Source organism: Lepidochelys kempii, chromosome 13 (assembly GCF_965140285.1).
Source record: "Lepidochelys kempii isolate rLepKem1 chromosome 13, rLepKem1.hap1, whole genome shotgun sequence".
NCBI lineage: Eukaryota > Metazoa > Chordata > Testudines > Cheloniidae > Lepidochelys > Lepidochelys kempii.
Window position 1 is genome coordinate 4353640 of NC_136392.1, and position 26540 is coordinate 4380179.

Genomic DNA, 26540 nt, shown 5'->3' on the forward strand with positions numbered 1-26540 from the left:
GAGCCGTGCTCCAGCACGTCACTGGTGAGTACCAAAGACAGTTGCTCCGTTGTAGGGAAGCCACACCTTGAAGCCGTTGTAGTTACACCCCAGGGATCAATCGAGCCTGGAGCTCCTTGCTGGAATTCAGAAGGAGTCTACAGGGTGAGGGGGACGCTGGGAGCTGAGTGAGGGAATGCACCATTTGGCACAGAAAAAGCTACCCAAGAAATTCTGGACCCCCACATGTGCTATAAATACACCAGTCTGGCTGATTCCTGCTCTTGGAGTGGGTTTGCAGGACATTAATGACTGGGAGACATGGGGAGGGTGCTCTGTGGTGTTCGGGGTTTTTTTTTTGTGTTTGTGTTTCCCCAAGCTGCTTTCCCCCCAGAGGGCCCTGGGAAGCGGGCAGTGGCATGGGGGGTCCTGGGAGACACTGTTGGCTAAGCACTGAAAAGGTAACCTGCAGCACTCAGCCGGGCGGCGTAGGCTTGGCGCTCTCCTGGAGCGCAGGAACGAGCCAGCATCTCTATACACAGGTCGGGTAGGCAGAGTGCGTCCACGGGAGTGTGCTGGACTATGGATCCTACCCAGCTCTGCCAAAGGAGTCCGACCCCTTCGTAGGCAGAGCTCTGGTGTAGAGAGAGCAGGTGATGGCCGTAAGCCGGGCAGGCTGGCAGGCTTGAGAGCAATCGGGCCCCTGGCGGGGAGGGAACCCCACTTGCTGAGTGGTGTCAGAGCTGCAGGGTGGCCTCCTGGGCTGACGAATGGCGGGGAAGGAAGGCGCTGACCAGCAGGAGGCGCCATCTCCAGCAGAAAGCTTTAGAGAGTGTGATTTAATTTTCGTTTTATTTTTGGGGAATTTCATGGTTTTGTTTTAGTCATTAAAATGTTGCTTTATTTCTTTTACGCTAATAAAATACCTCCAGTACTCGTCTCTGTCTATAGATTCTGTACCATATTATTGATTAGGCTTTATTCCTTGCCTTGAGACACTCACCAGTTCCCACCACAGTTAGGCATTCCAAAACAACCTGGACAGCTCCTTAGGGTTCCCCCCTTGAAATGTACCCAGTACTGCAGCCCTCATCTAACCTCCACTTCTCCATTGCCACTCAGTAACACAAACCCTATGGATTGTCCCAGTCCCTGCTGCTTCCTTCTTTAACCTCCCTTCCCCCCGCCCCCCCCCCCCCATAGCTCCAGGGACTCCTCCCTGGATGCCCCATTTCCCCCATCTATATTCCCCTTCCCCTCCGCCCCCTTGAGTCCCCCCTCCACTTGCCCATCTCTCCTGGGGGGAGAGAGGTCCTGGCAGGGTGGGGGTCATTGGGTGGGGGAGGCCATGGGGTGGGTTTTCCAGGGCAAGGCTGCCCTGCAGCTCCTGTCCCACTGGGCTGGGCCCAGCTTGGTTGTGACCTCTGGCGCCTAGAGCGAGGAGCCAGCCCTAGCCCCGTGGGAAGGGGGACGCCGCTGCAGGGTGAGTGCTTTGTTTTGCCGTATGTTGTGTTCTGTCGCGTGTGCCATGTACACAGGGTCTGTGCGTGACATTTCCACCCCTCGACAAGCAAAGGCCAGAGCTCTCTAGCTGCTCTGTCGCCCCGTGATGCCACTTCTGGCTTTCGGCAGGTGATGCCCGGCAGAGGTTGCTGGCTTGCACTCGGCATGTATGGACCAGAGTCCACGACCCACCCTTGTTGCAGGAGCTCGGCAGCCCCTGCCAGCCTCCCATCGCTCTCTGGGCTGAGAACCCCTTGTCCCTTTGCAGAGAGCCAGGCCCTCGGGCGGCAGGGTAGACTCGCCAAGCCAGTGCTGGGCTGCCAGTCAATATGGCGGGGGGAGGGGAGGAGTGTGACCCAGCACCAGGGCTCCTCCTATTCATCATGGCTCTGTCACTGGCTCAGTGTGTCTCGGGGGGGCTAGTCTCTTAACCACTCCGTGCCTTAGTTTCCCCAGCTAGAGGGGTAGAAGGATGGCTGCCTGCCTAAGCTGAGGAGGGGAGTTGTGAGGATAATTCGCTGGCTGGCAGAGCATTGTCCTGCACAGAGGAGAACCAGGTGTTTTAAGTGACCCCAGAGGGGGAGCGACTCCCCCCTTACAGCCTCTCCCAAGATGCTGCTTCCCTGCCCTCCGTGAACATGCAGAACCAAAAGCCCTTGCTCCCTTCCGCAGCCGGGAGCCTCTCTTCCCGGCTCTGCTCATTCGGCATGGCCAGCCCCCGCCCGTGGTTTTCTCGGTTAGACATTGACCCAGATAAAGCACTTGGCAGTCAGAGGCCCTGTGCGCAACCCTTCTCTCCTCCCCCCGACTCCCCCAGCTCTGGGCTGCTGCCTGGGTCTGGTGGATCATGTGATGCAGACTGGGGAGGCGGGGGAAGAGGATGAATCATGCTGGCTTTTAAAGGGACTGTAGCTTCTGAGGTGTGTGGGTGGTGGGGGCAGGCTGGTGCTGGGGATTTCTACTAAGGGGGTCTCTCGCCCTGCAGTGTACAGCTGCCTGTGATACCCCTCTTTGCATTAGGGCTCATTTCTTTTCCTTTCCCTTCCTTCCACTGTTGACCTGCCTATGACTGAGAAACGTGCTTTGCTCGCTGCCGGACCCACTGGCTGCTCTAGATCTTTGGTTTCCCTGTCCTGCACCCTAAGGCTGCCGCTCTGCTAGGTGGTGGGGGCCTGCCCAAGGTATCGTCCAGGTGCTCTTCGCCCTCTGGGGCACGTCCGCTCCTGCTGGCCCAGGAGCGAGGGGCTGGATGCCCAAACCTGTGGCTTGCCCCTGCCACACGGCAGCTGGTCACGCCACAAGGCTGGCCTGCAACCTACGGTGCGCTTCGCTGTTCTGCGCTATCCAGCGATCTACACCCTTCCTTAGAGGGGCGAGCAATTACGCCTTGTCCTCCTGCTGCCGCGCTCCTCTCAGGCTTGGGGAGAGGCTCCCGCAGCTTGTCTCCCAGCCGGGGAGCGTGCCCAGTGTAACACGCTGCTTGGCTCGGAAGTGTTGGAGGATGCAGCGTTGAGGGGGGCGACAGCCTGTCCTGTTCATTGGAAGCTGTTGACTGCAGGAATCCAGTTGACTTGGGACTCTTCTTTCGTCCCTTTGGTTTTATGTTAATGGCTTAGGGATGGTCTGTCCCTCCTGTACGTGTGCACGTGTAAAGGCCAGTGTCTGTGCCCAGGTGCAGAGCACGCCACGGCAGCGGCCTTGGTTTTGCTGCCCAGGGCAGGTTTAGAGCCAGCTCATGATTACCAGGGTGGATACGGTGCTGAGAGCAGCCCTGCCCCAGGGGCGACCACTCTGGAGCACTGTGCTTGGGGTAGGCCACGTGGAGGGAATGAGCCACGCCTTCAGCAGGATGGAGGGGCGTCGGACAGAGGGTTGGGTGGGAGCCCCCCTGCCCAAAGTGGCTCTTCTGGGTATGATACGATCCAGCCTGCGCGGCCGGCGTGGCTTGAAAAGACCTGAAGCGGAATGACCATGGCAGTCACTGTCTTGCCCCTGTCCCCTGCATGTCGCTAGTAGGAGCCACACAAGCCCGGATTGGAAGTGGGAATCCTATGCGGTGTAAAAGTGCCTTTGCCCTCTAGGTGGCTGGTTCAGCCAGCAGTAACTGGAGATGGTTGCCAGGTGCTCGGCGCGCAGCGGTCCATGGTATTGGGAGGGGCCTGCAGACGGGTGTCTGCCCTGATGGGGTGTCTCAGTAGGCTTCTTGGTGGACTGAACGTTGGTTTGTTGCGCCCTGGGACTGGGACCTGATGTCAGGGTGGTGTGTGGGCATCTGCTTGCCCCGCTGCTGCGGGGTAGCTCTGGGGCACTTGGCGGGGTTATGGCCAGAGAATTTCTAAGCTGGATCTAACCGCTGTGTTCTCCGTTTTTCTGTCTTGCAGAAAGCTATCGGGCAAGGCGGGGATAGATGAGGTCATGGCAGCCGCAGTTCTCACCAGCCTGTCCACTAGCCCTCTAGTGCTTGGCAACCCGCCTGGCACCCTCAGCCCAGGTACTGATGGGATGCTGAGCCCCGAGATGGGCAAGGCGGAATTGCTAGTGGGGGTGTCGGGCCACGTGCTGCTCTCTGTTACGCCTCTGTAAATCCTGTATGATGTAGGGAATTCCTCCAGAGCCAGGAGCGGAATTCAGGCCCCCGAGTCCACTTGTAGGAGCATAGGAACTGGCAGACTGGGTCAGCCCTGAGGTCCATCTAGCCCTGTGTCCCAGTGCTGGTGGCTGTCAGGGACAGATGCTTCAGAGGAAGGCGTAAGAACCCTGCCACAGCAGATAGGCGATAATCTGCACCCCTCCATGAAATCCCATCCTCGTCTCCAATAGAGATTGGTTTAATAATGGGAGGCAGCATGTCCTAGGGCTAGAGCACTGGACTCAGGAGACACACATTCTATTCCTGGCTCAGCCACTGGCCTGCCGGGGGACCTTGGGCAAGTCACTGCCCTCCCCCTGCCTCAGTTTCCCCATTTGTTAAATGGAGATACCGATAATGGCCTCTTTGTCAAGGACTCTGAGATCTGCTGATGAGGGGCCCTGGCGGCACTACCGCTAGAGGCAGTGTTCCCAGCTAGCGCTCTGGGACACCCCCTCCATCACCACACCACACGCAACAAAGGACCTGGAGGGCGGGGGGGCGGGCGGTGTTGAGGCCTGTATGGTTTGAGGTTCCCATCCAGCGTGGCAGCCCCTGCTGTACAAAGCCCACTGCTGCAGGAGTTGTGCCGGGGGAGAAACCTGCCCTGATGGCGCATGAGAGCTCAGGCTGGGCACGGCGCTTGCCGCCTGGGGGGTTCACCCGGATGCCCCCCTGGGCTGGCTCTGCCTGTGGGATTCCCAGAGCTTCGCTCAGCAGGTGCCTTATCTGCCAGAGCACTGGAAGGGGCTGACGTCTGCGTGTCCTGGGGCTGACCCCTGTGACCAGTGGGTGACTGAATTCCTCTTCTTCTCTTGCCCGCCCCCCCCCGCAGCAGAGCCCAGCTGCGAGGCCTGGAAGGAGGGTCCTGCCATGTCCTCCAGCTACAGCAGCAGTAGCAACAACAGCGGGGACTGGAGCTGGGACCCGCCGAGCGACCGCTCCACCCCTTCCACCCCGTCGCCACCGCTCTCCACCGACGTGGCCAAGAGCTTCCTGCCGGCCCCCCAGCTGGACGACGGCAGCGAGGAGACCGAAGCGACCCACTTCCTCTTCGGGGACCCCATTCCCAGGAAGAGGAAGGTGCGGAGGATGGGAGCTGGAACGATGGGGCGGCAGGGCCGGTCCAAAAGCAGCGCAGTGAGGAAGGTGGTTGGGGGGGGGGGGGGAAGAGTCCCGGGGGTCCGGCAGAGCAGTGGTCCCCAAACTTTTCACGGTCTGCGCCCCACCCCAGGAAACAGGCTGGGAGTGGGGCCGCAGCTCAAGGGAGGGGTGGGAGGGCATGGACAGGAGTAAGGGGGACCGAGGCTGGGGGCCGTCCCTGGGGGTGGGGCCGGAGCAGTGCTGGGGGCGAAGCGGACTCATCAAAATGACGAGAAAGGGGCCTCTCTGCAGGCAGGAGAAAAAGACTTGTCTCCTCCCCCAAATAATCAACTTGCTCCCCCTCTGCTCCTCGTCCACACGCCCTCCCTGCCAGGCTGGAGAGGAGAGCTGGGCATTGTGCTGTGCCTTCAAGGCTGACGGTACTCGCTTTTCGGGACGGGCTTGGGGAGCGGGTTGCAGGGCCGAGGGGCGCTCCCGGTGGGGGCTGAATTACAGTAACAGTGAGGGGCCTCTGACTCTCCAGCCAGGCCTGAACTTCAGAGTCCAGTGCCCCGCATGGCACGCGGGTGTGAACAGGAAGCCCGAGGAGTTTGAGCTGCGTCCCTGCAGCGCGCAGGGCTTTCCCCACTGCAGAATGGTCTGCAGCCCCTCTTCTAGCACTAGTGATTAATTTATGCCAGCTCAGAGCCCCCCGGCACCTCTCGGCCTGGCAGTTCAGAGCCTCCCGGCACCTCTGGGCCCATGTTACAGTTGGGGGAGCAGTTCAGGAGCTCACCCAAGTCAGAGGGACGTGGTGACGCGGGCAAGTCTCACTCTTCCCTGCTCCAACCACTGGACCATGTTCCCTCCCCACGCACACTCAGCCCAGCCTGTGGGATTAAGAGCCTTGGCCCCCTTTCCAGGTGGAGATCTGAGCCCCATGGAGTGGGGCTGCCTGGGCCCGAGTGGGAGCTGTGGGCCTCATTCATTCTCTTTCTCATTCTCTCTCTCCCCTCCCCAAGAACTCCACCAAGGTGATGTTCAAGTGCTTGTGGAAAAGCTGTGGCAAGGTTCTGAGCAGCTCCTCGGGGATGCAGAAGCACATCCGAACCGTCCACCTCGGGTAGGCGTGAGGGTGCGCTGGGTCCTGCAGTGCTCTGGGTGGTACTAGGCAGCCTGCGCTGTAGGAGGAGGGCCGGGAAGGAAGGAATTACGTCCTACGGGCAGGGCAGGCTCTGCCAAAGCTCCTCCCCCAATTTTTTCCCCCACATCTCTTGCGGCCGTGTTTGGTTGCTTCCAGGTTACTTCTCCCTTCCTTGCCTCCCCGTGCTCCTGCCTTTACGTCTGCCATTCAGGAAGCCTCTCATTACAGCCTCCTGTCTTGGAGTCCATCCACTCCATCGCTTCCCTTAACCAGCCCAAGAGATCACTGAGCAATCCCCTCCCAGCCCCTATCGGTGGGATGAGCCAGGCGTGGAATCCCTCTTGCTCCCTTGCTGGCCCTCCAGGGTTGTTGGATAGGATGGGTGTGCCGCAGCGAGCAGGGTCCTTGTTGTATGCAGGCCATAGGTGGTCCCAGTTGTGGGTTTTTGGGGTGATGGGAATGATTGGAGTCGGTGGTTTCTGGTTCTGCTTCTCTAGAAGGTCCAGTTCGTGTTTTCTCTCTTTCCGTCTTCTCCATGGCCAGTTTTTTTAGTACCAAGACTCTCTCGTGTTCTTTCTTTTTCTGCAACCTGCAGTCTAAAAAATTCCAACTTCGCAGTAGCTTCACTGCGTGCACTCGTTTTCCATCCTTATTTCCCTTTCCCGAAATAGGCAAACAGAAAATAACAAACCGGTAGCCTCCTCCTGACTGTTCTTAGCACCCACACTTAAAGCCTCACTTAAAATCTTTACACCAGTGTATGAAGTGCAAATCTTGCTCAGCACAACAAGCTGTGTATTTCACCCTGCTCGCTGCGCCACTGTGACGGGATCCCTGGGGTGCAGCCTGGGACCACTGTGCCCCCTTAGCTCTCTCCAGCCTGGGCTGTCTCTCTCAATGCCTTGCTAGTGACCAGCAGCAAACCGCTCCAGGTGCTGTGATCACTCAGCACAATCGCATGTGGAATGCTCTCAGGCGGTAGGGAGGACCCTTGGCCTTGCCCCCGTGGCTGGGTCAGGGCTGGAAATGTCTCCAGCGCCTGACTCCGTTTTCCCTGTGCAGCAGGAAAGCCGACCTGGATCAGAGTGACGGCGAGGAGGACTTTTACTACACGGAGCTGGACGTCAACGTGGACTCCCTGACGGATGGACTGTCCAGCCTGACCCCTGTGTCACCCACTTCTTCGGTGCCCCCGGCCTTCCCTGTCCTGGAGGTGCAGCGAACCCCGCCGGTGCTGGTGAAGCCTGAGGACTCCGTGGAGTCTCCTCTGAGTCATTCAGCTCCAACGAGCCTGTGCCACGTCCACACCGACCACGCCTATCAGGTGGGCCATGTGGAAAAGCAGGTGAGACTGCATTGGTGGGGAAGGAGGACACAAATGGTGGAGTAATGCATGCTGGGACATGTGGGCTCCTCAGTCCCTGAGCTAAAACCATACCAGGCTCAGCCCAGTGCAAATCCATTGACGTCTCCCACATCCGCCCTGACGAGTGTCCCTAGAACAGGGTGCATCTTTGCTGCCCTGGCCATGCTGCAGCCTCAGACTGTGCAGCAAATGTTTTCAAACAAGGCTCCCAGATGGTGCTTGTGGAAGAGGCAGTGGCTGGGGTATAGGAGGTGCCTTTGGAGCATGGCCCTCGCCATGTCGGGAGGGAAATGCTGCCGCGAGCCTGTGGAACTCACCGCTGCAGGAGTCAGGTTTGCCTAGGGGGACAGTCTGGCCTCTGATCTTTGCTCGCATGACTGGCAGTGCTCCCAGAAGTGTGTGTGCTCGTTTTGTGTGAGTCAGGCAGTTGGAGCCAGGTTGCCTGATCTGGATGCACTGAGTGGGGGCCTGGACACTTCTGCAGGCGCAGCCAGGGGTGCGTGTGAAAACGGGGGTGAAGTCAGAGTCCAGCTTGAGGCCAGCTGAAGGTCTGGGAAATTTCAGGGAGGACAAAAGATGAGAGCAGCAGCTGCAGTTGCAGGATAGAAATGCTCCAGGGCTGTCATGCCTCGTGTTTTGGGGCAGAAATTCTCAACAGCTGGGCTTTGGGGATGGTCCCTCCTTGCCCACCCCGGGTGGTATTTGGGGGGCTTTCAAGTGTGTGGCATGGGCCAGTGGGAGGCAGTACACTGGAGTGAATGGGCAGCCCTTATGTTCGTACACACAGTGCGAAAGCCCCACGCAGACCTGGGAGCTGAACCATCCCGTGGCAGGAAGGTTCTGAGAGCGTATTTAATGCCAAAACCGTGCTGGACTTGGACTCCCTCTGCTCATCTCTCCTGACGACCCCACCCCCCCGTTCCGCTGGAGCGTTCTGATGAAGTGGTGGCCCTGACCAGCTGGGCAGACGACGCCTGCCAGATGGGCAGGTGGGGGCCCGGCAGGGGCTTGTTCGGATGCCTGTGACATTTCTCGGCACTGTTGCTCTCTGTCAGGCCTGTCCAGAGCTCTGCCCCGTCTGGGCAATGCAGGCATAGTGTTAGCCGGAGCTGGGCCCCACGCCGGGGAGGTCTCACCGGGCTTTGCTGCCACTTTGGGGCGACGGGAGCCAGCTCCCTCCCCAGCTCTCCTGGCCACCCCCCCGTCCTCGTGCCCAGATGCGTCTCATCCTCTCCTGGTTACATTTGTGGCTTTCAGGCGATGGCTCCCATCAGCATCTCAGCTGCTTCGAAAATCCTGCCTGGCGGGATGGGCTTCAGCATCTCCTGGCAGCCGCCCCCAGCGCCACAGTCACCAGTTGTTTTTAAAGGGTCCCCGGTGAGTAACCAGACAGTCCCCCCACCCTCTGTGTTGGCTGGCAGGAGAGAGGCAGCTGGAGTCCTAGAATGGCCCATATTGGTACCTCAATGGGACGTATGACTGTGCTAAAACAGCCCAGATCATTCCCCAAACCCGTCCCGTCTACGGGTTCCTGTCCCTGAGGTGCCAAGCACAATACGCTCTCTGAGAGGAGGGATGCTCCAAGTCCATCAGAAGAGGGAAAGGAGGGAGGCACAGAGCAATTTCCTGGCTAGAATTCAGCAGAGACAGTGGAAGTGCGTGTGCCATGCAGGCTGGCGTCTGATCTGGAATGCCGTGCGCTGCAGGGGTTTGCATCGGTCTTGTCTCCGTTTTGAAAAACAAACTCTGTTTCATGACAAGCCTGTGGCCTTTGACAGGATGTTTTTGGCTCGAACCTGGGCTGGTTTTGCAGGAAATTGGGACCTGGTTGCATTTAGAGCAGAGACTCCAGCTGCCACTGGAGCAAGCTTCTGCCTTTCAGGGTGTGGTGTGAAAAGTGGAAAACTTTGGGCTGTGAAATAGTCCCTGGTAGAAAAGTTCCCTGTTTTCCTAGATCTTCAGTTATCATGTTTGGGCTTGCCTGGTGCCTCCTGCCTAGGGACTGCAGAACACTTCACACACACGTGCTAAGCTGCCTGAGCCCCATTTGAGGTCGAGTGGTGTTTTCTTTTTACGTATGGGGAAACTGAGGCACAGAGGCACCGTGAGTTTCACAAGCTCGCACAGTCTGTGGCAGAACTAGAATCATAGAATATCAAGGTTGGAAGGGACCTCAGGAGGTCATCTAGTCTAACCCCCTGCTCAAAGCAGGACCAATCCCCAATTTTTGCCCCAGATCCCTAAATGGCCCCCTCAAGGATTGAACTCACAACCCTGGGTTTAGCTCTAATCACTAGGCCACGAAACAGGTGGTGGCAATTTTCACCTAACCACAAGAGGGGAACTGGTCTTCTTTTCCAGACCCTTGAGGCAGAGCCAGGTTCCCCCACCCCAAGCATTAACTCTTCTCTGGCTCTGGCTCACTCTTCGCGTTCTCTTCAGCGGCTGTTTCCGCTTGGCAGGACACAAGTAGGTTGTGAGACCTGCAGAACCAGGGGAGCTGCAGCATCAGCCATAGGCTGAAATGGACAGTCACTGCTTCCATCTAGCCCTGTGAGGCCTCCTCGGCCATGCCAGGTGGAAGGGCATAGGGTGCATTCTGGTGCCTGCCACCCAGATCTCGGCTCCCAGGTCTCAGCGTGGGGACCGTGGGCTGAAGACTCCTTGTCCTCCCATTGGCTAGTATCTCCAGAGGGCAGATCCCAGCGGGTGCAGGTCTGTGCCGCTGCCCGGCAGCGGCCTGTCTGCTCTCGCCCCCATGCTCGCTCTGCCTTGGCGGGGTCGTGGGTGCTAGGCCCGTGAGTGCTGGCTGGGACAGGAGGGTCTCACAGTGGTCTGTGTTGTCCCCAGGGCTGCCTGACGGCGCTCCGCCCCGTTGGCGTGGGAGAGAAGCGGCCGCAGATCCCTCACCCGCCCATCACCGCAGCGCCCCCCTCTGTGCCAAAGCTGGCTGCGGGCACCAGGTAGGTTGGGGCGGTGCTAACAGCCCATTCCTGCCCGACCACAGCCCGACTCGATCCTCCTGGGGCTGGAACCTTGGGCTTTAGGGAGAAGTTGTCCCTGATGCATAGACACCTCAGCCATCCCCTCCAGCCATGCTGCCAGCCTGGGAAGGAGCCAGGCTCAGGGGCAGCTGGACACTTCAGGTGCGTGAGCATTTAATCTCATAGGTGGAGAGAAAAGGCCACCTGGGGCTGCTCTGGGAGCCAGATCCCTCCCCAGCTCCATTAGCTGCCTGTCTCCCCATTCTTCGCAGGCCAGGAGGGGAGGGGAGGGAGTCCCTGGGGGCCCAGGTACAGGGACCCATGTCTCGAGTGTGGCTGTGTGCTGCCCGGGGAGGCAGGCCAGCGGTGCTCCGGCCCGGTCCCGGGGCGAGGAGTGCTCTTGGCAGCTCAAGGGATCGTGACACCAGGTTAATGTGCGGCTTGTGCCGTGAGCGTGCCCAGCGAAGGCGTCTCTGGGACAGGGGAGGCAGGGGGCATGTGAGGACGAGCCACCAGCTGGGCAAGGCCTTGGATAGTCGTCTCACCCCACTGAATGGATACCACGTTCCGAGGCCTGGTGTCTAACCGTGTCCTCGCCCCTTTCACCTGCCGCACAACTTAGCGGGGGGAACCGCGTGTCAGGGCAGGACCGTGCCAGTTAACTGCTTCGAAAGATGCAGAAACTCCCTGTGCTGGGAGCCCGTGGGCTCTTGCTAACGCTCCATAATCAGTCCTACCCCGTCAGGTCTCAGGGAGCCCGGCCACGCCTCTCCCGGCCAGAGGCCTTGGCTCCGCTGGTACAGCAGCGCCCCGGGAGTGCAGCGGCCTCTGTCCCCGCTGAGCCCTGTCTCCTGCGCTGAGGGTGCTGCTCGCGCTCCCTTCTCCGAGGCAGAGCCCCGCTCTGACGGGCCCATCTGCTCTTCTCCCCTAGGAAGCCCCGTGGCGAGGCCAAGAAGTGCCGCAAGGTGTACGGGATGGAGAACCGGGACATGTGGTGCACAGCCTGCCGGTGGAAGAAAGCTTGTCAGAGGTTCGTCGACTGAACGCCTTCTGCCCCCCGCGCCTGGCCCTGCTGCCCGGGCCCCTCTGGCTCCACTGGAACCTCCCAGCTCTGGAAAGTCAGCATCAACGCTTCCTTCTTGCACGTTTTGCACTTCAGGTGCCTTTGAGCCCCGACCCCACCTCCGGGCCCCCAGGGACTCAGCTGCGGCTAGCCGGAAACTGCCTCGGACTCAGGAAAAAGGAGAGCCCCTTGGCCTGCAATTGCTCTGAGGAATTGTAGGGCGGTGATTCTAGGCATGGGGGGGGAAAGGAAGGGGCTGTCCTTGAAAAGGAAAAACTCATTCCCCCTCCTCCACCCCCATTGGTGCGACACGGCTCCCTACACCATCTTACATCCGGTTCCCTCCAGGATCGGGCCCCTGAGAGCCATTCGTCTGGCGCTGTATTTTTGTTTTTTGCGGCGCCTCGTCCTGTCTCCTCCCCGCCAGCGTCGTGCTCTTGTCTCTTGGAAGCTTTACACTTTACGCACACGTACACACGGAGCTTTTCTGATCACTCTCTTTTGGAAATAAGCTATTTTCTCTTCCTTCACTACGTTCCTCTCCCCTCCCTCCCGCTGTCTGACTGCCGTCAGGGATCCGGCCAAGCCAGGGATGTCTGTGCGCTGGGATCCAGCAGTGGGAGGCCAGTATCAACCGCCAGCTCCGTCTCATGCAGTGGGAAAGGAGGGGAGCGGACCTGGTACTGTGCTTGCACAGGAAGCCGCGAGCTCCTTTCCCTTTTGGTTTTTGCTTTGGAATCTCACCGACCACAGTTTGCCACCGAAATGGACTTCAGACCAAGAAAAGGACCCAACCCGGCCTGCCGGTGCAGCCCACTGGGATGTGACGAGGTTCCGAGCAGCCGTTTTCTACCCTTCTTTTTTATCTCTTGGTTTTAAAGTGCTACGTCCGATCTGCGTCCTGACTCTGGTGGGCTAAAACACCCAGCGTCCCTGGGGCAAGGGGGGACGGTGCTGTTTGTTATCTCCTCCAGGGAATTCTCGATTTTGGGAGGGCAGAGGGGGAGGGAGATGGACTCAGCAACAGATGCCTCAACTGTTTGAAAACGCGTGTGTGGTCAGATCTGTGAGCTCTGTGTCCGGGATGGACACGGGGTGGGGGGAAAGCGGCGGTGGGGGTAACGGTGCCGAAGAATAAGCTGTGCCTGGAAAATGCGGCATCTCTTGGTCGTTCTTTTCCGTGTGGAAAATGTGGCTCGCTACCTGCCCCTCCCCCAGCTGCACCTGTTCTGTCGCCTCTCTGCGGGTGGAGCCCGGCTCCCTGGGTGCAGAGGGCAGAGACGGGGGACATGCGTCCACCCAGGATGAGGGATTCAAGTGTTTTGTTGTTTTTTTTTGTTTTTTTTTATAAAGGAGAAAAAAAAACCCCGCTCCCGTGGCAACGAGAGCGCCCGGAAGTGCCTGCGTCAACGCGCCCATTTGCACTAAGCCAAACTGCACAAAGAGTTTTCTTTATTCTTTTCTTTGTGTGTGTGGTTTTTTTTTTAATAAAATATATTAAAGGTCGTGTTTTAAATATTCCCTCCCTGGGCACGAGAGAGAGAGAGATGGAGAAAACCCTCATCTCCTTGCTTTCCAAAAGCTCGTCTCTAGATTTGTGTCTGTAGGGACTATATTTCCCAGAATCCTTTCTCTCTCCCATCACCCCCCCATCCCTTTGAACACCCTGTTTATAAGCAAGCAGCACTGGTTGCTGGGAAATGTAGTTTTCCCTTTGTGCATTTTTTGTGCGTCCTGCAGTCTTGACTGCAACAACCCGGGTAACGTCCGTTGGAATTTGCCTGGATCGTTAATGTCTGAGATAATCTCACCCCCCCCACCCCAAAATCCATTTGCTGGATGCAAAGACACGAGTCCCTGTGTGCGTACGCGTGTGTGTGCGTGTGTTTACGAAGCCGTATTTTGTAAGATTGTTTTTTCAATGTTTGTAGCCTGGCTCAATTCTATGTAAGTTGTTGTTGGGTTTTTTGTAAACAAAACCAATTGTCTGTGCACCAAGTGGCCCAACTAAGGCGGATTTGAATGGAAAAAGCTCCCTATTATGAATGTATAATGAATGCTCCTCTGCTGCCTTTTGTGCCTGAGCAGTACGGTCCATGCCAGGGGGAATACTCCGGTTATGGTCCTCGGCAGGGTGCTTCGGCAGGTGTCTAATTTAAGTACGTAAGTGGCACTAAGGAGATCACTGAAATCCCACGTATGCCCACAGTGTAGGTGGGACTTGGGTGGTGTCCAAACAGCCACTCTTGCTTAAACGTGTGCACCTGCAGAGACTTGTTGTACAGCCCGGGGAGGCAGGTTTTCCCGCTTCTCTTCCTAGTGTGGCCACGCACTTGGGCTGTGACTCAGGCTGGCGGAGTGATAATCGCAAGGACAAGGCTTTTGAGAGTAACCCGCAATTTTTGGGCATCTGACCGGAGCTGCCTTCCTGGGCCCTGATTTTCAGCACTGAAAACCCAGGCCCCTCTTGAGGTAGCTCACGTTGGGCCCCTGGCCTTTCTAGGCTTTGAATAATTTTCATAATGCGCTCTCTCCTGGTATTTGAATGAGAAATGATTTGACAGTTTCCCTTTGGGCACAATCCATATTGCCTCGCCAGGGCAGGTGATGAGGGCTTTTTCACACTCATGACACAGGTTATATTCTCCCTTTTGAATACCCCCACACGCCCCATCTGTCCATCCCCCCCGTCCCCCTTTTCCCCCCTCCTCTTGTAAGTTGATCATGGCCACTAGCCCTTGGTGCTAGGATGTGGGTGAATCATTGACCGATTAAATTGTGGGAACTTTGTGTAATTTTCAAAAACGTTTGCTCTCCCCTCCCCTGCCCCCAGGCTTGCTCTGTGCTCTTGGCTGGTCTCTGCGCTTTCCGCCCTGCTGTGGAACTGGGCCAGTGCCACGTGCCAGGCATGAATTGGGTCATTCATGGTGGCACTGAGGGCCCCGGGGCAAAGGCCCTGCCGAAACACCAAGCATCTCGAGGTCTCTTGGAACAGACTGAAGTGAAGGGACTTTGCCACCTTCTGCCTGGGACTGCGATGCCTGGAGACTGCTCTGTCGCCCAGGGCACCGCCTCCCTTCTGTGCAGTGCGAGGCCTGTCCCTGCGTCGGACTGGGCTTTCAAAGCTGCCAGCCGCAGGCCTGCTTCAGCAGGTTGATTGTTTCTAGCGAGGTGAGGGCTTGGCCTGGCATAGTGCTGGGCTGGGAATGGGCCTTTTGTAACCAGGGAGGATGGTCTGATGGGGGGCACTGTTCCGGGTTGTTTTCCTGCCACACCCACGGACTTGCTGCATGGCTTTAGGCAATTAACATGGGGCTTGATCCTACTGCATCTGTTTCAGTGGGAGCAGGATACAGTGCACCTCACCCCTGTGTAAAACAAGGATAATGCTGGCCTACCTCCAGGGTAACACGAGACTTAATTCACAGGTGGGTGTATGGTGCTTGAAGACTTGGCTAGGAGTGGTGGCAGGCCGTGTGTGTTTGTAACTAAGGTGGGGGAAAGGGAGCCTGGGCCAGGTGTGTATTGGTGTGAATGCCCCTGGGTGGGGGGGAGCTCCTGAATTTGAAAGGTACTGGGAGTCAGGGCCGTAGTTTGGGAGTGTTAGTTTCATGTATCTGGCTGGGAAGTGACCCTAAGCCTGTCTCCATGGAGGAACTCTAGGATCTGGGGTGTAGAAATCACCTGCAGAAACCTGCCCTGTTTAGGTGTGTTTAAAACCAACAGGCCCCACCCCACCCCCAAGCAGTAATATAGCTCTGATTAGTCCTAAACACAGGAAGAAAACAGTGGTGGGAGAGTTGTGGGGTGGGAGTACCTAGCCCAATGATTCCTGGCCTGCTGTCGGTGTGGAGGGGTGACTGTGGGCAGGGGGTGAGCTGTAGGAATTCCTAGCCTGGTGATGCTACAGTACCCACGTGATCTAACTGTTTTTTGGGTTTTCAGTTTATTTTTAAGTAAAAACCAATAATCCTGAGAATTTTTTAAAGCATTTTAATGGTTCTCTGAACGTTAGGTGGTATTTTCCCATGGTTGAAAAACGTTGCCGAAAACTCGGTTGGAAGTTTTGCCCGTTCTGCTGTCCAACAGAGGAGAGGGCTGGGAAAGCCCAATTTCAGAATTGCCGCCATCTTTTACTGCCCCTGAAGACTTCCCCAAGATGGCCGGAGAGACTTCAATGTCTGCAGCTCTCTGCTGGTTGCTCAGCTGTTGCTGTCCATGGTTCTTTTCAGACTGCTCATAGCAGTTTGGTCCAGTTGTTCTTGATCTCCTGACTCAGACCATGTGGAGAGGGGGCAGTAGCTCATAGAGGTAGCGTTATGGTGGCTTTGTAGCGGGGCCTCTGACTAGCCATGGGCCTACGCTGGATCCTTCCAGGGGAGAGGGGTTGAGATGCAAACCCCAGATCTAGCTGGTGCCCTCTGTATTTCTCAGCCGATCGGGGGTCGTGCAGGATCATAGGAATCTCCCGCCACTTCTAGCATTTCAAAGCCCTTCTGAGAATTCAGCAGGGTCAAACCTTCCCCTAATTTATCCCCAGCTGGAACGCCTGGCCAGGTGCCTCCTTGGCCAGCTCCGATGCTCAGACTCAGAGCAAGGTGATGTGGGGCTTGATGCCGCGGGCCCCATTCTGTGGGGCAGTGAGAGCCCCCCCTCTTGGCGCTGTGGGGGGCAGTATCCCAGCACAGTTCTATAGAACGGAGCTCAGCCACCCGCGCTTTAGGACGCATCGTTCTGAGCTCTGCTGTTCTGGGCTATTTTCCTCCTAAAGCCTTTTTCCTCCCTCTCAAGCTCCAGGGGTCCATATTCGCCCCTTGCTCCACCATTACTGAGCTTCCCAGCCACTCAGAGCTACGGGATCCTGCATAACCCGCTGTCTCTGGGGGAGCACCAAGGGGAGGCTGGAGGGTCGCATGTCCCAGGCTTCTCTCAGGGTAGAACACAGCATGGCATAGCGAGGACCTGCCAGCACTAACCCTTGTCCACTGCCAGGGGCACGGGTTTGAAGCTGGCGCTGGTCTGTAGTCACCAGAAGTCTCTGAGGGCTGGCCAGTGGCCTGGGACCCAAGTCTGGTTCCTGTTGGTTGGTGTCCCATAGAGTCAGAGGGTTAGAAGGGACTGCAGGGTCTAACCCTCTGCAAATGCTGGCAGCTTCCCCCGTGGTCAGGGCCCGAACAAGCATGGAAACGGTGCCCCCACCCTCAGGGTTGAGCTCTGTTGTGGGGGAGGGGTGGAGTGTGAAGGGATGTGCCCTACCTGTGGTGTGCCAATTCTGAGGGTAAATCAGGGAGTTCGGGGCCTGGGGCTGGCCCTGCTCACTAGCACACAACTCACTTTCTTAAGAAAGCAAATTTGCACTGTGATTTCCCCAGGCAAATGATCGGGGGAGGGGAGGGGTGCACCCCTTGCAGCCATGGGCAAAGCGGAGAAGCGTAATCCCAGGGAAGGGGCTGCCCAAACAGCAGGGTCGGTCCTGCTGGCACCACTAGGCCTGTTGCGTTAATGACCATTTCATTGCTTTCTTCAGCATGTTAATCCCCTTTTGCTGTAAGATTTCCCCACGAATTCCCAGGACTTCCTCTTGTAGGTCTCAGTTCCTGCTTTCCCAGCCCGGTGGCAGCAGGGTGGGATCCCAGCAGTGCCCTGGGTGACAGCTCTGCACCTGAGGATTTCTCCCGGCTGGGGTCCAGGGGAGCTTGTCTGGGCCTCGGGCTGGTTCTGGTGGGATTGCAGTCCGAGTGCGTGGCAGGTCTCAGCGATATGACAATCCTACATCCCCAGATGCTGGCTGGCGGCTCAGAAGCAGCAGACTCCATCTCCGCTGGTGTCTTTTAAAGGTCCAACGGGCGCGTCCACTGGACGCTGGGAATAGTATTTCAGGAGAAGTGGCAGGAACGTTGCCCAAAGCGAATGTACTGAGCATGGGAACGGCCTGCAGGGGGCAGGTCGGCCCCGGCCGGAGGGAGCGGGGTCATCCCATGGCTGCTGATGGTGCTCCTAAGCTGTAAAGCAGAGAAGAGTCTCTTCCCTGCCGAGTGGGAAAACCCCTCTGGTTTGCTGTGCAGGGGGCTGAGCCCGTGGTTTCCCTGGCTCCTTGCATGCAGCCTGTGATGGGATCAAGTGGCGATGGGGCCCTGCTGGCAGGGCCATGGGTGCGATGGGGGTTTGGGCTGTGAGACGCAGCTGGCTGGAATTGCTCTCGGCTCCAGGTTGTTGCAGCACCAGTGGGGTCCCTGCACTGGGAGGGTTGGTGCAGGTGGCTGCCCAAGGAATCCTGGTGGCCTTTTTCCTTTCTCTGGCTGCACTTGATACAGACGAGCTGCACTTGATACAGACAAGTTGCTGCTCCTTCATGGTTTTGAACGGCTTTGGCTGGCAGTGCCTCCCTCACCCCAGAGATTGGCCACCAGCTCCCTGCCCTGCTGGGCCCCTTCACCAATTCTGGCCTCGCTGGTGCTGCTCACAGAGGTGTCGCCTCAGGCTTTGTGCAAAGGGGGAAGGTAACTGGTTGCAGTGAGTGGCGTGTGCATGCGTGTGGTCTAGTGCAATGGACACGTTCTTTGAGGATTAAAGCCAGGTGGACAGGGAATGCACAAGAGATATCTGGGTGGACCAAAGATGTGCTACGCCCTAGCCACACTCTGAACTCCCGCATGGCCTCCGTACAGGCAGTCACAATTCAGGGGAATTGAGCCACCCCCTCCCCAGAGGTGAATTTAGTTCTGACCTGTGAACCTGCTGGCCATCAGGCAATGAATGTAGCTTGTTTGTTTCCCTGGGCTGTGTGATGTTACCCATTTCTCTGACCTTGTGGGACTCTGACAGGTTCATGCACTAGGGATCTTTGTAGGTACTGATGCTTTCTGCAGCTGCACTGAAGCTGGGTTGGGATGAGGGTCCCTCTGCTTGGATTTCCTGTCCCTTGTCTGGCCTGCGCTGGTCCCTCTAGGAACCTGAGGTCCTGGCTAATAACACAAAGCTTGGGCAGGAACAGTTGTCGGACCAGCCCTTGTCGTCTACCCTGTCCACTGCTGATTACTGGTACTGAGCCTCTGCATTGCAAACTAGCCCCAGTGCCTTGGCAGAAAGCCGCTCTGCAGTGGAAGAATGCACCAGGGCCCGTGCATTAGCTGAGCCAGCACTTCCTCCCAAAGAGGGCAGAGTGTATTGCAAAGGGGGGGCGGGTGAGGCACCACGTGCCAGGGCCCCCGGTGCCCCACTGGTGAAGGGGAAGGTATGGTCATGCACTTTGTAGGAGCCCTGCAGCCTAGGCAGTCCTCCTGCACTCCTACCACCGGTGAGGCTCCTGCTCACGTCAATCAGGACCAGAGCTGGGGGACGTGCGCTAGGCTGGGCTCAGTTGGTGGGGAAGGCAGTAAGAGGCCATGCCATCTCTCCCGCAACTGCACAAACCGGCCCAGCTTGCTGGCTCCATGCAGACTGAGACGAAGAGGAAGCATGGCCTTTGGGGATCCCAGGCTAGGTCGGGGAAAAGTAACGAAGCCAAACAACGCTTTGAAAAGGAAAATCTATGTGTAAAAGGGTGTTTGTAAGTGGCAATTAAAAAACAAAACGGAACGAGTGGAACCGGCTTTGAATTACTTGGGCTAGAATGTACAAAACCCGCCAGGGAATTGCACTCTGTGACCCGGGATTGTGGCTCTTCCTGGCAGGAGGGGTGCGGCTGGAGCGGGCACTGCTGGGGTTGCCCCTTTTTAAAATTTTCTTCCAGGATTTTGCAAGTGGAATTTGGGCCGATGCTATCTGTCACACGTGTGCTTCGCTCAGGCCCCTCTTGTGCCCGGAATCATGTGCCCATGGAAGGGAGGGTTTGTCAGACACACAAAAAAAATAAAAGATTTGTGTTTTTCAGTCGTTCCTCTCCGTCTCCTTTTGTGCCCGGCTCGGGGGGAGAGTTTGGGTGGGGCGGCTGGGCGGCAGCCCTGGCTGCTGGATCGTGGGGCTGCTGGGAGCTGGGTGTGTAATGACCCATTCCCAGTACTCACCAGCGGGGAATGGAACATGGGAGCTGGTGACTGCTCATGTGCTTGGAGTCAGGCATGTACACAAATCCTTTCCTGGAGCGGTGCCTAGGGGCTGCGGCCTCCACTCCTGCCACCGATGGAGTGACTCTGTCAACTTGCAGAGTCGTAAACGTGTGGCTGGAGCCGCCACCAGGGGCCACGTGATGCACTGAACCAGCTTGTTGCATTTGCCAGGCCTGGCTAGTGCAGTGTTTCTCAAGGCCGGGTCTGCAGGTCGGCGCCGGTCCTAGAGGTTTCCCTGACAGTTTAGGAAGGCAGCAAGCCAGGCCCTGGGATCGAAAGGGTTGAGAAACACGGAACGTAGTGCCTCTGGGGTAAACTGTACTTGCAGCCATGGCCCCTTGGGTGGTTCCAGCATCGTCCCCGCTTGCAGTCCCAAGGAAAACGGAGCATGGGGAATGGAACAAGTAGGGCTTGCTCCCTGAGCTGCAGGAGCTTCCATCCAGCCGTGGTAGGAGCCTGCACCTGGCTGTTGGACCAGTGCAGCCAGGCCCCCGGCAGACATGCAGCTGTTTAGTTTGAAAACTCAGCTTGCAGCTGGCTGCCCCACAGCGGAGAACCGGGAGCAGGTCCTGAGGAGAGCTCTGCCTGCGCGGCTAAAGCACGATGTGCCACGGACCACGCACTCCTGGTGTGGACACGGCTTACAGAACTGCCAGCGCGGCTTATTCCAAGGAACATGGTGCCAACCGCGCCATGCTGGGCTAGCTCTGTCTACGCTGCGGGCTGGTGCCGACAGCTCTGTCCATCACAAATCCCACCGTGGCCGGCCGGAGCTCTGCCAGCTCGTGCCCCTTGAGCTTGCTGCTCTATAACCCATCTTTTTCTACAGCTGCCACCACCTCTTCTGTCTTAATCAGGCCCTGACATGGGTGAGTTGTGGCCACGTTCTACCTGGGGCAGGATGGGGTTGCAGAAAGGCCCCATAAGCAAACCCACGGCTCTTCTGCATTGGGGCGCTGTCAAATTCTCAGTGCCAGGATTATCTCCTGGCTCAAACCGCCTTGTATCCCCACCTCTGTCAGGGTCCCCCAATCCCCTGCTTGTAACCATGGCGCTAGCTACCAAGGAGAAGGAACCCTGGCAAAGTCTCTGCATTGCTAGATACAGGTGAAACTGAGGAACTGGGACCAAGGAGGAGCAGCCAGTGCTGTGGGCCAGCTCCCCAGGGGCTCTCCCACAAGTGGGACCAGATTCTCAACTGCCCCCGCTGCCTGCCAGCCCCAGCGGTCCGGGGAGGAGCGCGGGTTGAAAACCGATGTAACTTAGTCAAAGGGAACTGCTGCCCCACCAGATACCAGGTTAGGGGTCTGCACAGGGGTCCCAGCAACAGGCGAGAGGGGCTTGTGCTAACTGATGCTGCGTAACAATGGCAGCCTGGCTCAGACTGGGACATGATGCTGCCCCTCAACCAGTGCCCCCACCACTTGGAGCCGTTCTCATCCCAGCCGGGGGCAGCGGGGTGTAAGCCGCCCCTTCCTCCTCCCTTGCTCCCGCCCCAGACAGCGCATTCCAACAGCCCCCGCGTTGACGGGGTTGTGGTGCAGAAGGCTCAGAGACTCCCCCCCCCCCCCCTGCTTCCTGAACAGCAGCGCAAGGGTCAGCCGCTCTGGGGGCGCAGCACTCTCTCCCTTTAACCCGTCAGGCACATACACAGCTCCCCCCTCGAACACGCCTCAGCCCACCCTGCTGCCAGCAGCTGGGCCTCCAGTTTGAGCCTCTTCTAGGGTTGCCAGGCATCCGCTTCTTGGCTGGAATACCCAGCACTGCCTACTAAAAGTCCAGTCGGTGGGGTAGCGGGGCTAAGGCAGTAACCCTGCAGCTCCTAAAAGCAGCTGCTATGGCCCTGCGGCCCCCTACGTGCAGGGGTGGCCAAGGAGTCTCTGTGCTCTGGGCCTGCCCTGAGTGCCAGCTCCGCAGCTCCCATTGGCTGGGACCGTGGCCAATGGGAGCTGCGTGGGCAGCGCCTGCAGGCGAGGACAACGCGTGGAGCACCCTGGCCACCCCTGTGCCTAGGTGCTGCAGGGACTTACCGGCTGCTTCCGGGAGTCACCTGAGGTAATCACCACTTGGAGTCTGCACCCCCAAACTCCCTCCCAGAGCCCACATTACCCCCTCCCCCGGGCCGCACTCTGAACCCCTTGCCCTCAGCTCGGCGCCCCCTCATCCCCGGCCCCACCCCAGAGCCTGCACCCCCCCAACCAGAGCCCCCACCCGCTCCATTCTGGTGAAAATGCTGGAGGGGAGATGGGGGGGGTCTCGCCTCAGGGCAGGGGACGGGGGTCGGTTTTCTGCAAACAGAAAGTGGGCCACCCTAGCTCTTCGTCCAGTGCAGCACCCCGACAGGGGAGGTGCTGGCTGTGGCAACCCCTCCCCGCCATGGCTGACAGCAACCCGAGCAGGAAGACAGCGGGCACTGCTTGCTGCTGGGCACAAGCCAAAGCAAACTGCCAGGGCGAGGCTGGCTCTGCATGGGGCAGAGCCAGGCCCAATTCCCCTCCCCCAAGCCCTGACATGCTGCCCCCTTGGCGCACGTGGGAGCCCTGCTGTGCATGTGGCTCAGCTGGCCCTGGCCCCATGCGTGTCCACAGGGCTCAGCTGCCCTGCCACGGCCACGCGTGGCGTGTTGCTACAGGACCAGGTGGCGTGCGGGCTCCCCCTGCTGCCCATCACCCGATACTGCAGCTCGAGCCACAGCAGGCCACCCTCCGCTCCTCACCAGAGCAAGGCAGGCTCGGCCTTGGGGTGGGGGGCGTGGTACAAACTCCTCCTGGATGGAGGAAACGCACAGCAAGGCTGCAGGCCCTCCCCCCGCAGGCATAAGAGTAAACTCTCTCCCCCCGCCCCGAGTACTCCTGGGCCAACAGCAGCCTCAGGGGCTCAGCAGGCCTGGCCCAGCTGGTCTCCTGTACCGCAGGCCTCGCTCCAGCCCTGTGGGTGCAAGGGGAGGAGGGGGGGTGTTGATGTGCGCACACGCATACTCGCACTCCCCTGCAACAGCACCTCTGTTGTAGGGTGACCATATGGCCCATTTCGGCTGGGACAGTCCCTTTTTTAAGCCCTGTCCTGGCTGGCCCGCCTTGTTTGGCAAAACTGGGCATTTGTCCCAGCCAACTGCTCACCAGCTGGCAAGAGCAAACTGGCCAAATGCAGTTTTGCCAAAAAAGTGGGGTGGGGTGTGACCCCCCCCCCCCGGCCTGTGGGGCACAGAGGACCCGGGGGGGGGGGGGGCAAGCGGCAGCATCGGAGGGAGAGCGGCTTGGGCGAAGCCAGCCGTGCATGGGCAGGCAGCGGGGGGGGGGGGGGGGTCTTGAGCCAGACCCATGCAGGTGGTGGTGGGTCGATGGGGCCTTTGGGTCAGCCCCATGTGGGTGGCATGGTGGCTTGGGCTGACTGGGTGGGAGCAGGGCCTCGTGCCAGCCTCACGTATGGGGAGAGGAAGGGCGGGGGGCCCTCAGGCCAGACCCGTGCCAGCAGAAGGCAGGGAGGGCAGGCTCATGCATGTAGGGGGGGAAGCTGTGGGCTGCAGGCTTGTGCTGTGTCCTGTTTTCCCTTTGGGAAAATAATGTCACCCTTCTCAGTTGGAGCATTGTTGGTGAACAGGATCCTGCCAAGACTTAGTGAGAGCAAACGGGTGGTGGTCGGGGGATATTCATCCTGCCCCCGTCTCAGGCTGCTCATTCCCTCCGTGTCCCAGTGTGTACCACCATGCGAGCCTGTGGCAGCTATGCTGAAGCAGTGATGGCGTGCAAGCGGCCAGGTGAGCAGCTAGGCATGACAGGAGACAGCTGCCCATGGTTGAGTGGGGAAAGGGATGGGGGTGAATGCCTGATTGGGCATGGGCCCCAGCCAGATGGGCCCAGCAGGGCAGCATGCTGTACCCATTTGTTCCCTTACACCGTCACTGCATCTGGGGCTGCACGCCTGCCAAAGCCCCAGTCATCTGTGCATGTGGCTGCCGCGAGACCCAGGGTACTGCTCACTCCAGGAGCAGGGTGTTGGGCCCCTTTGCACCATCTGTTCATTCCACGGAGGAGATTGTGTATTTCCCCCCAGCTACGGCAGCGTGAGAACTCCTCTCCCTCGGCCCGCTTCCACCACCCTGAAGCTGGAGCAGCAGCAGCCAAATCTCCTAGAGAGCGGCGGGTACCTCTACACCAGGTTACTAAGGGTTCAGCTCGAAGGACGAGCTGGTGGGGTTCTTGCGCATTTTACCTACTGTGTGTATTCTATCTAGATGGGGTCAGGGTATGTGGCCCCCGTACCGGAGGGATCACACTTCACAGCAATAATGAGCGGGCAAAACCTAGCCCCAAATGTATTTAAAGACAGACTTGCGGGCACTATACTGTCACTTCCTTTGCTTGCTCAGGGTGTTATCCATGTTTTGTTAGATTAGAGCCACTTTTTAACATACAATAAAATGCTTACCAGCTTTAAAATGTATCAAACCACACTTCCGAATCCAGGAAGTGGAGGAGAACTGGTACTCGAAATTATACTGACATGAAAAAGGGTAAAGTCTACTCTAGACTATGTTAGTGTACCCCTTCTGCCAGGAGTAGTCAGCAGCACAGATAACCAATTCAAATATCTAGGGGTTCCTTTTAGAATTAAACATATACCAGCTTAAGCCCCTTCCCAGAAACCTGGGAAAACTAAATGCCTTCCCTGGGCATCTTTAACAGGCAATACTTCCCCACTCGCAAGCATGGAGTCTGAGTAGGAAACAAGGAAAACTGTATTCAAGGAAAAGGGGATGCAGAATCAGGAACAGTAACAACATGTGTGTGTACGTATAAAATAAATCACCCACGCCCATGGTATCTTTGGCAGACGTTCAGCTCAGTTCCCAAAAGGCTGGTGTGTTACAGGATAAGAAAATGTCCCTTTAACAATTTCTATCCCCTTCTCCTTCTTCCATTACACCCTCTCATTGTTGATTGGTTGTCACAGTCACCTTCCCCCTCTGCTACTGCACTCCACTTATCATTGATTATCCCTGGTTAGCAAAGTCCAGAATTCAGCAGGCCTATCTCCAACCCCTAGGGGAAACACTATGCAGTCTGGTCCTGAGTCTTCATCATTTAATTCAACTGTGATAATTTCAGTATAGTAGGGAACAAACTTGCCCTTTTGGTTTCTGTCCATATTTCACTATCCAGCCATACCAGACAGAGGATTGGTTAGGGTGACCCCTCACCCAGGGCACATTTGGTGTAGTTCTTTTGCCTTCTGTCACCCAGCAAGGATAACAACATTTCATTATCCTTTCACCCAAAAAACAATTTTCACCACCACCACTAAAACTTTCACATAACAAAAATGCAAATGAGGCCTGGCTAATTCAGTCTCTTCTCCCCGTTCACCAGTAGATGGCAGCAGAGAGCTCTTTACCCTGCGGAGCTTCTGCCCATCTGGCATTCTCAAGCAGCTCTGGGCCACTTTCCACTGCTCACCGATCGAGGGTAGCAGCAAGTGCCCGGCCCTCTAAACTCCAGGCTACAGGTCTCACATCACACACACACACACAAACTCCATGAAGAATGTTTCGGCTGTAAACCCAAGTCCCCAACATTTAGGGAATTCTAGATTTACAACTGCCCATGCCCCCTTAATCCAGACTCCACGTCCACCTGTCCTGTCCACGAGAGCAGTGGTTCTTAACCAGGGGTCAGAGGCCCCCTGGAGGGCTGCGAGCAGGGCCACCAACAGGGTCAGCACTAGACTTTCTGGGGCCCAGGGCAGAAAGCCGAAGCCCCGCCGCGTGGGGTTGAAGCCCAGGCCCTAAGCCCCACACCACTCAGAGCTGAAGCCAAAGCCTAAGCAATGTAGCTTTGCCCCTGTGGCACGAGGCCCCAGGCAATTGCCCTTCTTGCTACCCCGTAACACTGGCTCTGGCTTTTCTATGCAGAAAACCAGTTGTTGAGACACAGGTGGGCCGTGGAGTTTTTATAGCATGTTGGGGGGGCCTCAAAGTACAAGGGTGAGAAGCCCTAGAGGCGGCAGGGTTCCTGTGGGAAAAACAGCACGTAATTACAGACTGTACCACAATGCAAGTACACAAGGGGGCCAGACTGAGGTTGCCCATGTTGCCTTATCTCTGGCATTCCCTAACTTTTGAGCTCAAGGCCTGGCTCTTGGCTTTGGGGCGCTCCAGGAGACTATTTCTGTACAGCACCTACAGTGCGGGGGAAAGACTGACCCACGTGGTGACGGAAGAGTGACCTGCAAGTCTCACTGCAGGGAAGGAGGGCCCATGAGGAAACCTGGGTGGGAGGCAACGTTTAAGGACTCCAAAGGGAACAGGCTAAGGGGATAGGGAGCCTCAGTGCCGTGGAGCTACCCCTGTCCCTCCCGGCCAGCACTGCCCAGAAACAGCAGCTGCCACCACCCCGGGTAGCATAGAGGATGGCGACAGCTTTCCTGGCCTTCATGCCAGTGCCACAGTGGCAGCCTGTGGCCAGGAGGAATCACTGCGGAGGACTGAATTCCTAACAGCCTGTGACGGGTGCATGAGAGATAATTTGGTTGGAGGTGGAACAAGCTCCTTGGGGGTGATCGAAAAGAAAAGGCCACACAAAGATCTGCATTTGCTTGCTTCCTCCCCTTTAAATTTACAAGATTTTCAGGCTCCTTTCAGACATTCTTCCTTGCTCCCCCAGTATGGGACCTCCCTGTTTGAGAAAGCCTGTTCTGAGAACAGCAATCTCTGGGCGTAACACAAAGGTCACGGGGATCCCT

At 57.7% G+C, this 26540-nt stretch overlaps 1 protein-coding gene across 6 annotated transcripts in view; it reads left to right on the forward strand.

The window, feature by feature from the left end:
- Positions 1-19626, forward strand: part of SLC2A4RG (SLC2A4 regulator) — a 48965-nt gene extending 29339 nt beyond the window's left edge. Inside the window, exons 3-9 of one of the 6 annotated variants that reach the window (XM_078848322.1) lie at positions 3864-3973; positions 4950-5260; positions 6217-6317; positions 7401-7683; positions 8962-9081; positions 10555-10667; positions 11620-19626. In XM_078848322.1, coding sequence (XP_078704448.1) covers positions 3864-3973; positions 4950-5260; positions 6217-6317; positions 7401-7683; positions 8962-9081; positions 10555-10667; positions 11620-11731 — 1150 coding nt within the window. In that variant the 3' untranslated portion in view covers positions 11732-19626. Of the gene's footprint in view, positions 1-3863; positions 3974-4946; positions 5261-6216; positions 6318-7400; positions 7684-8961; positions 9082-10554; positions 10668-11619 lie in introns of all 6 variants that reach the window. The other 5 variants (XM_078848321.1, XM_078848323.1, XM_073308910.2 and 2 more) reach the window with 5 other exon arrangements.
- The last annotated feature ends 6914 nt before the right edge of the window (positions 19627-26540 follow it).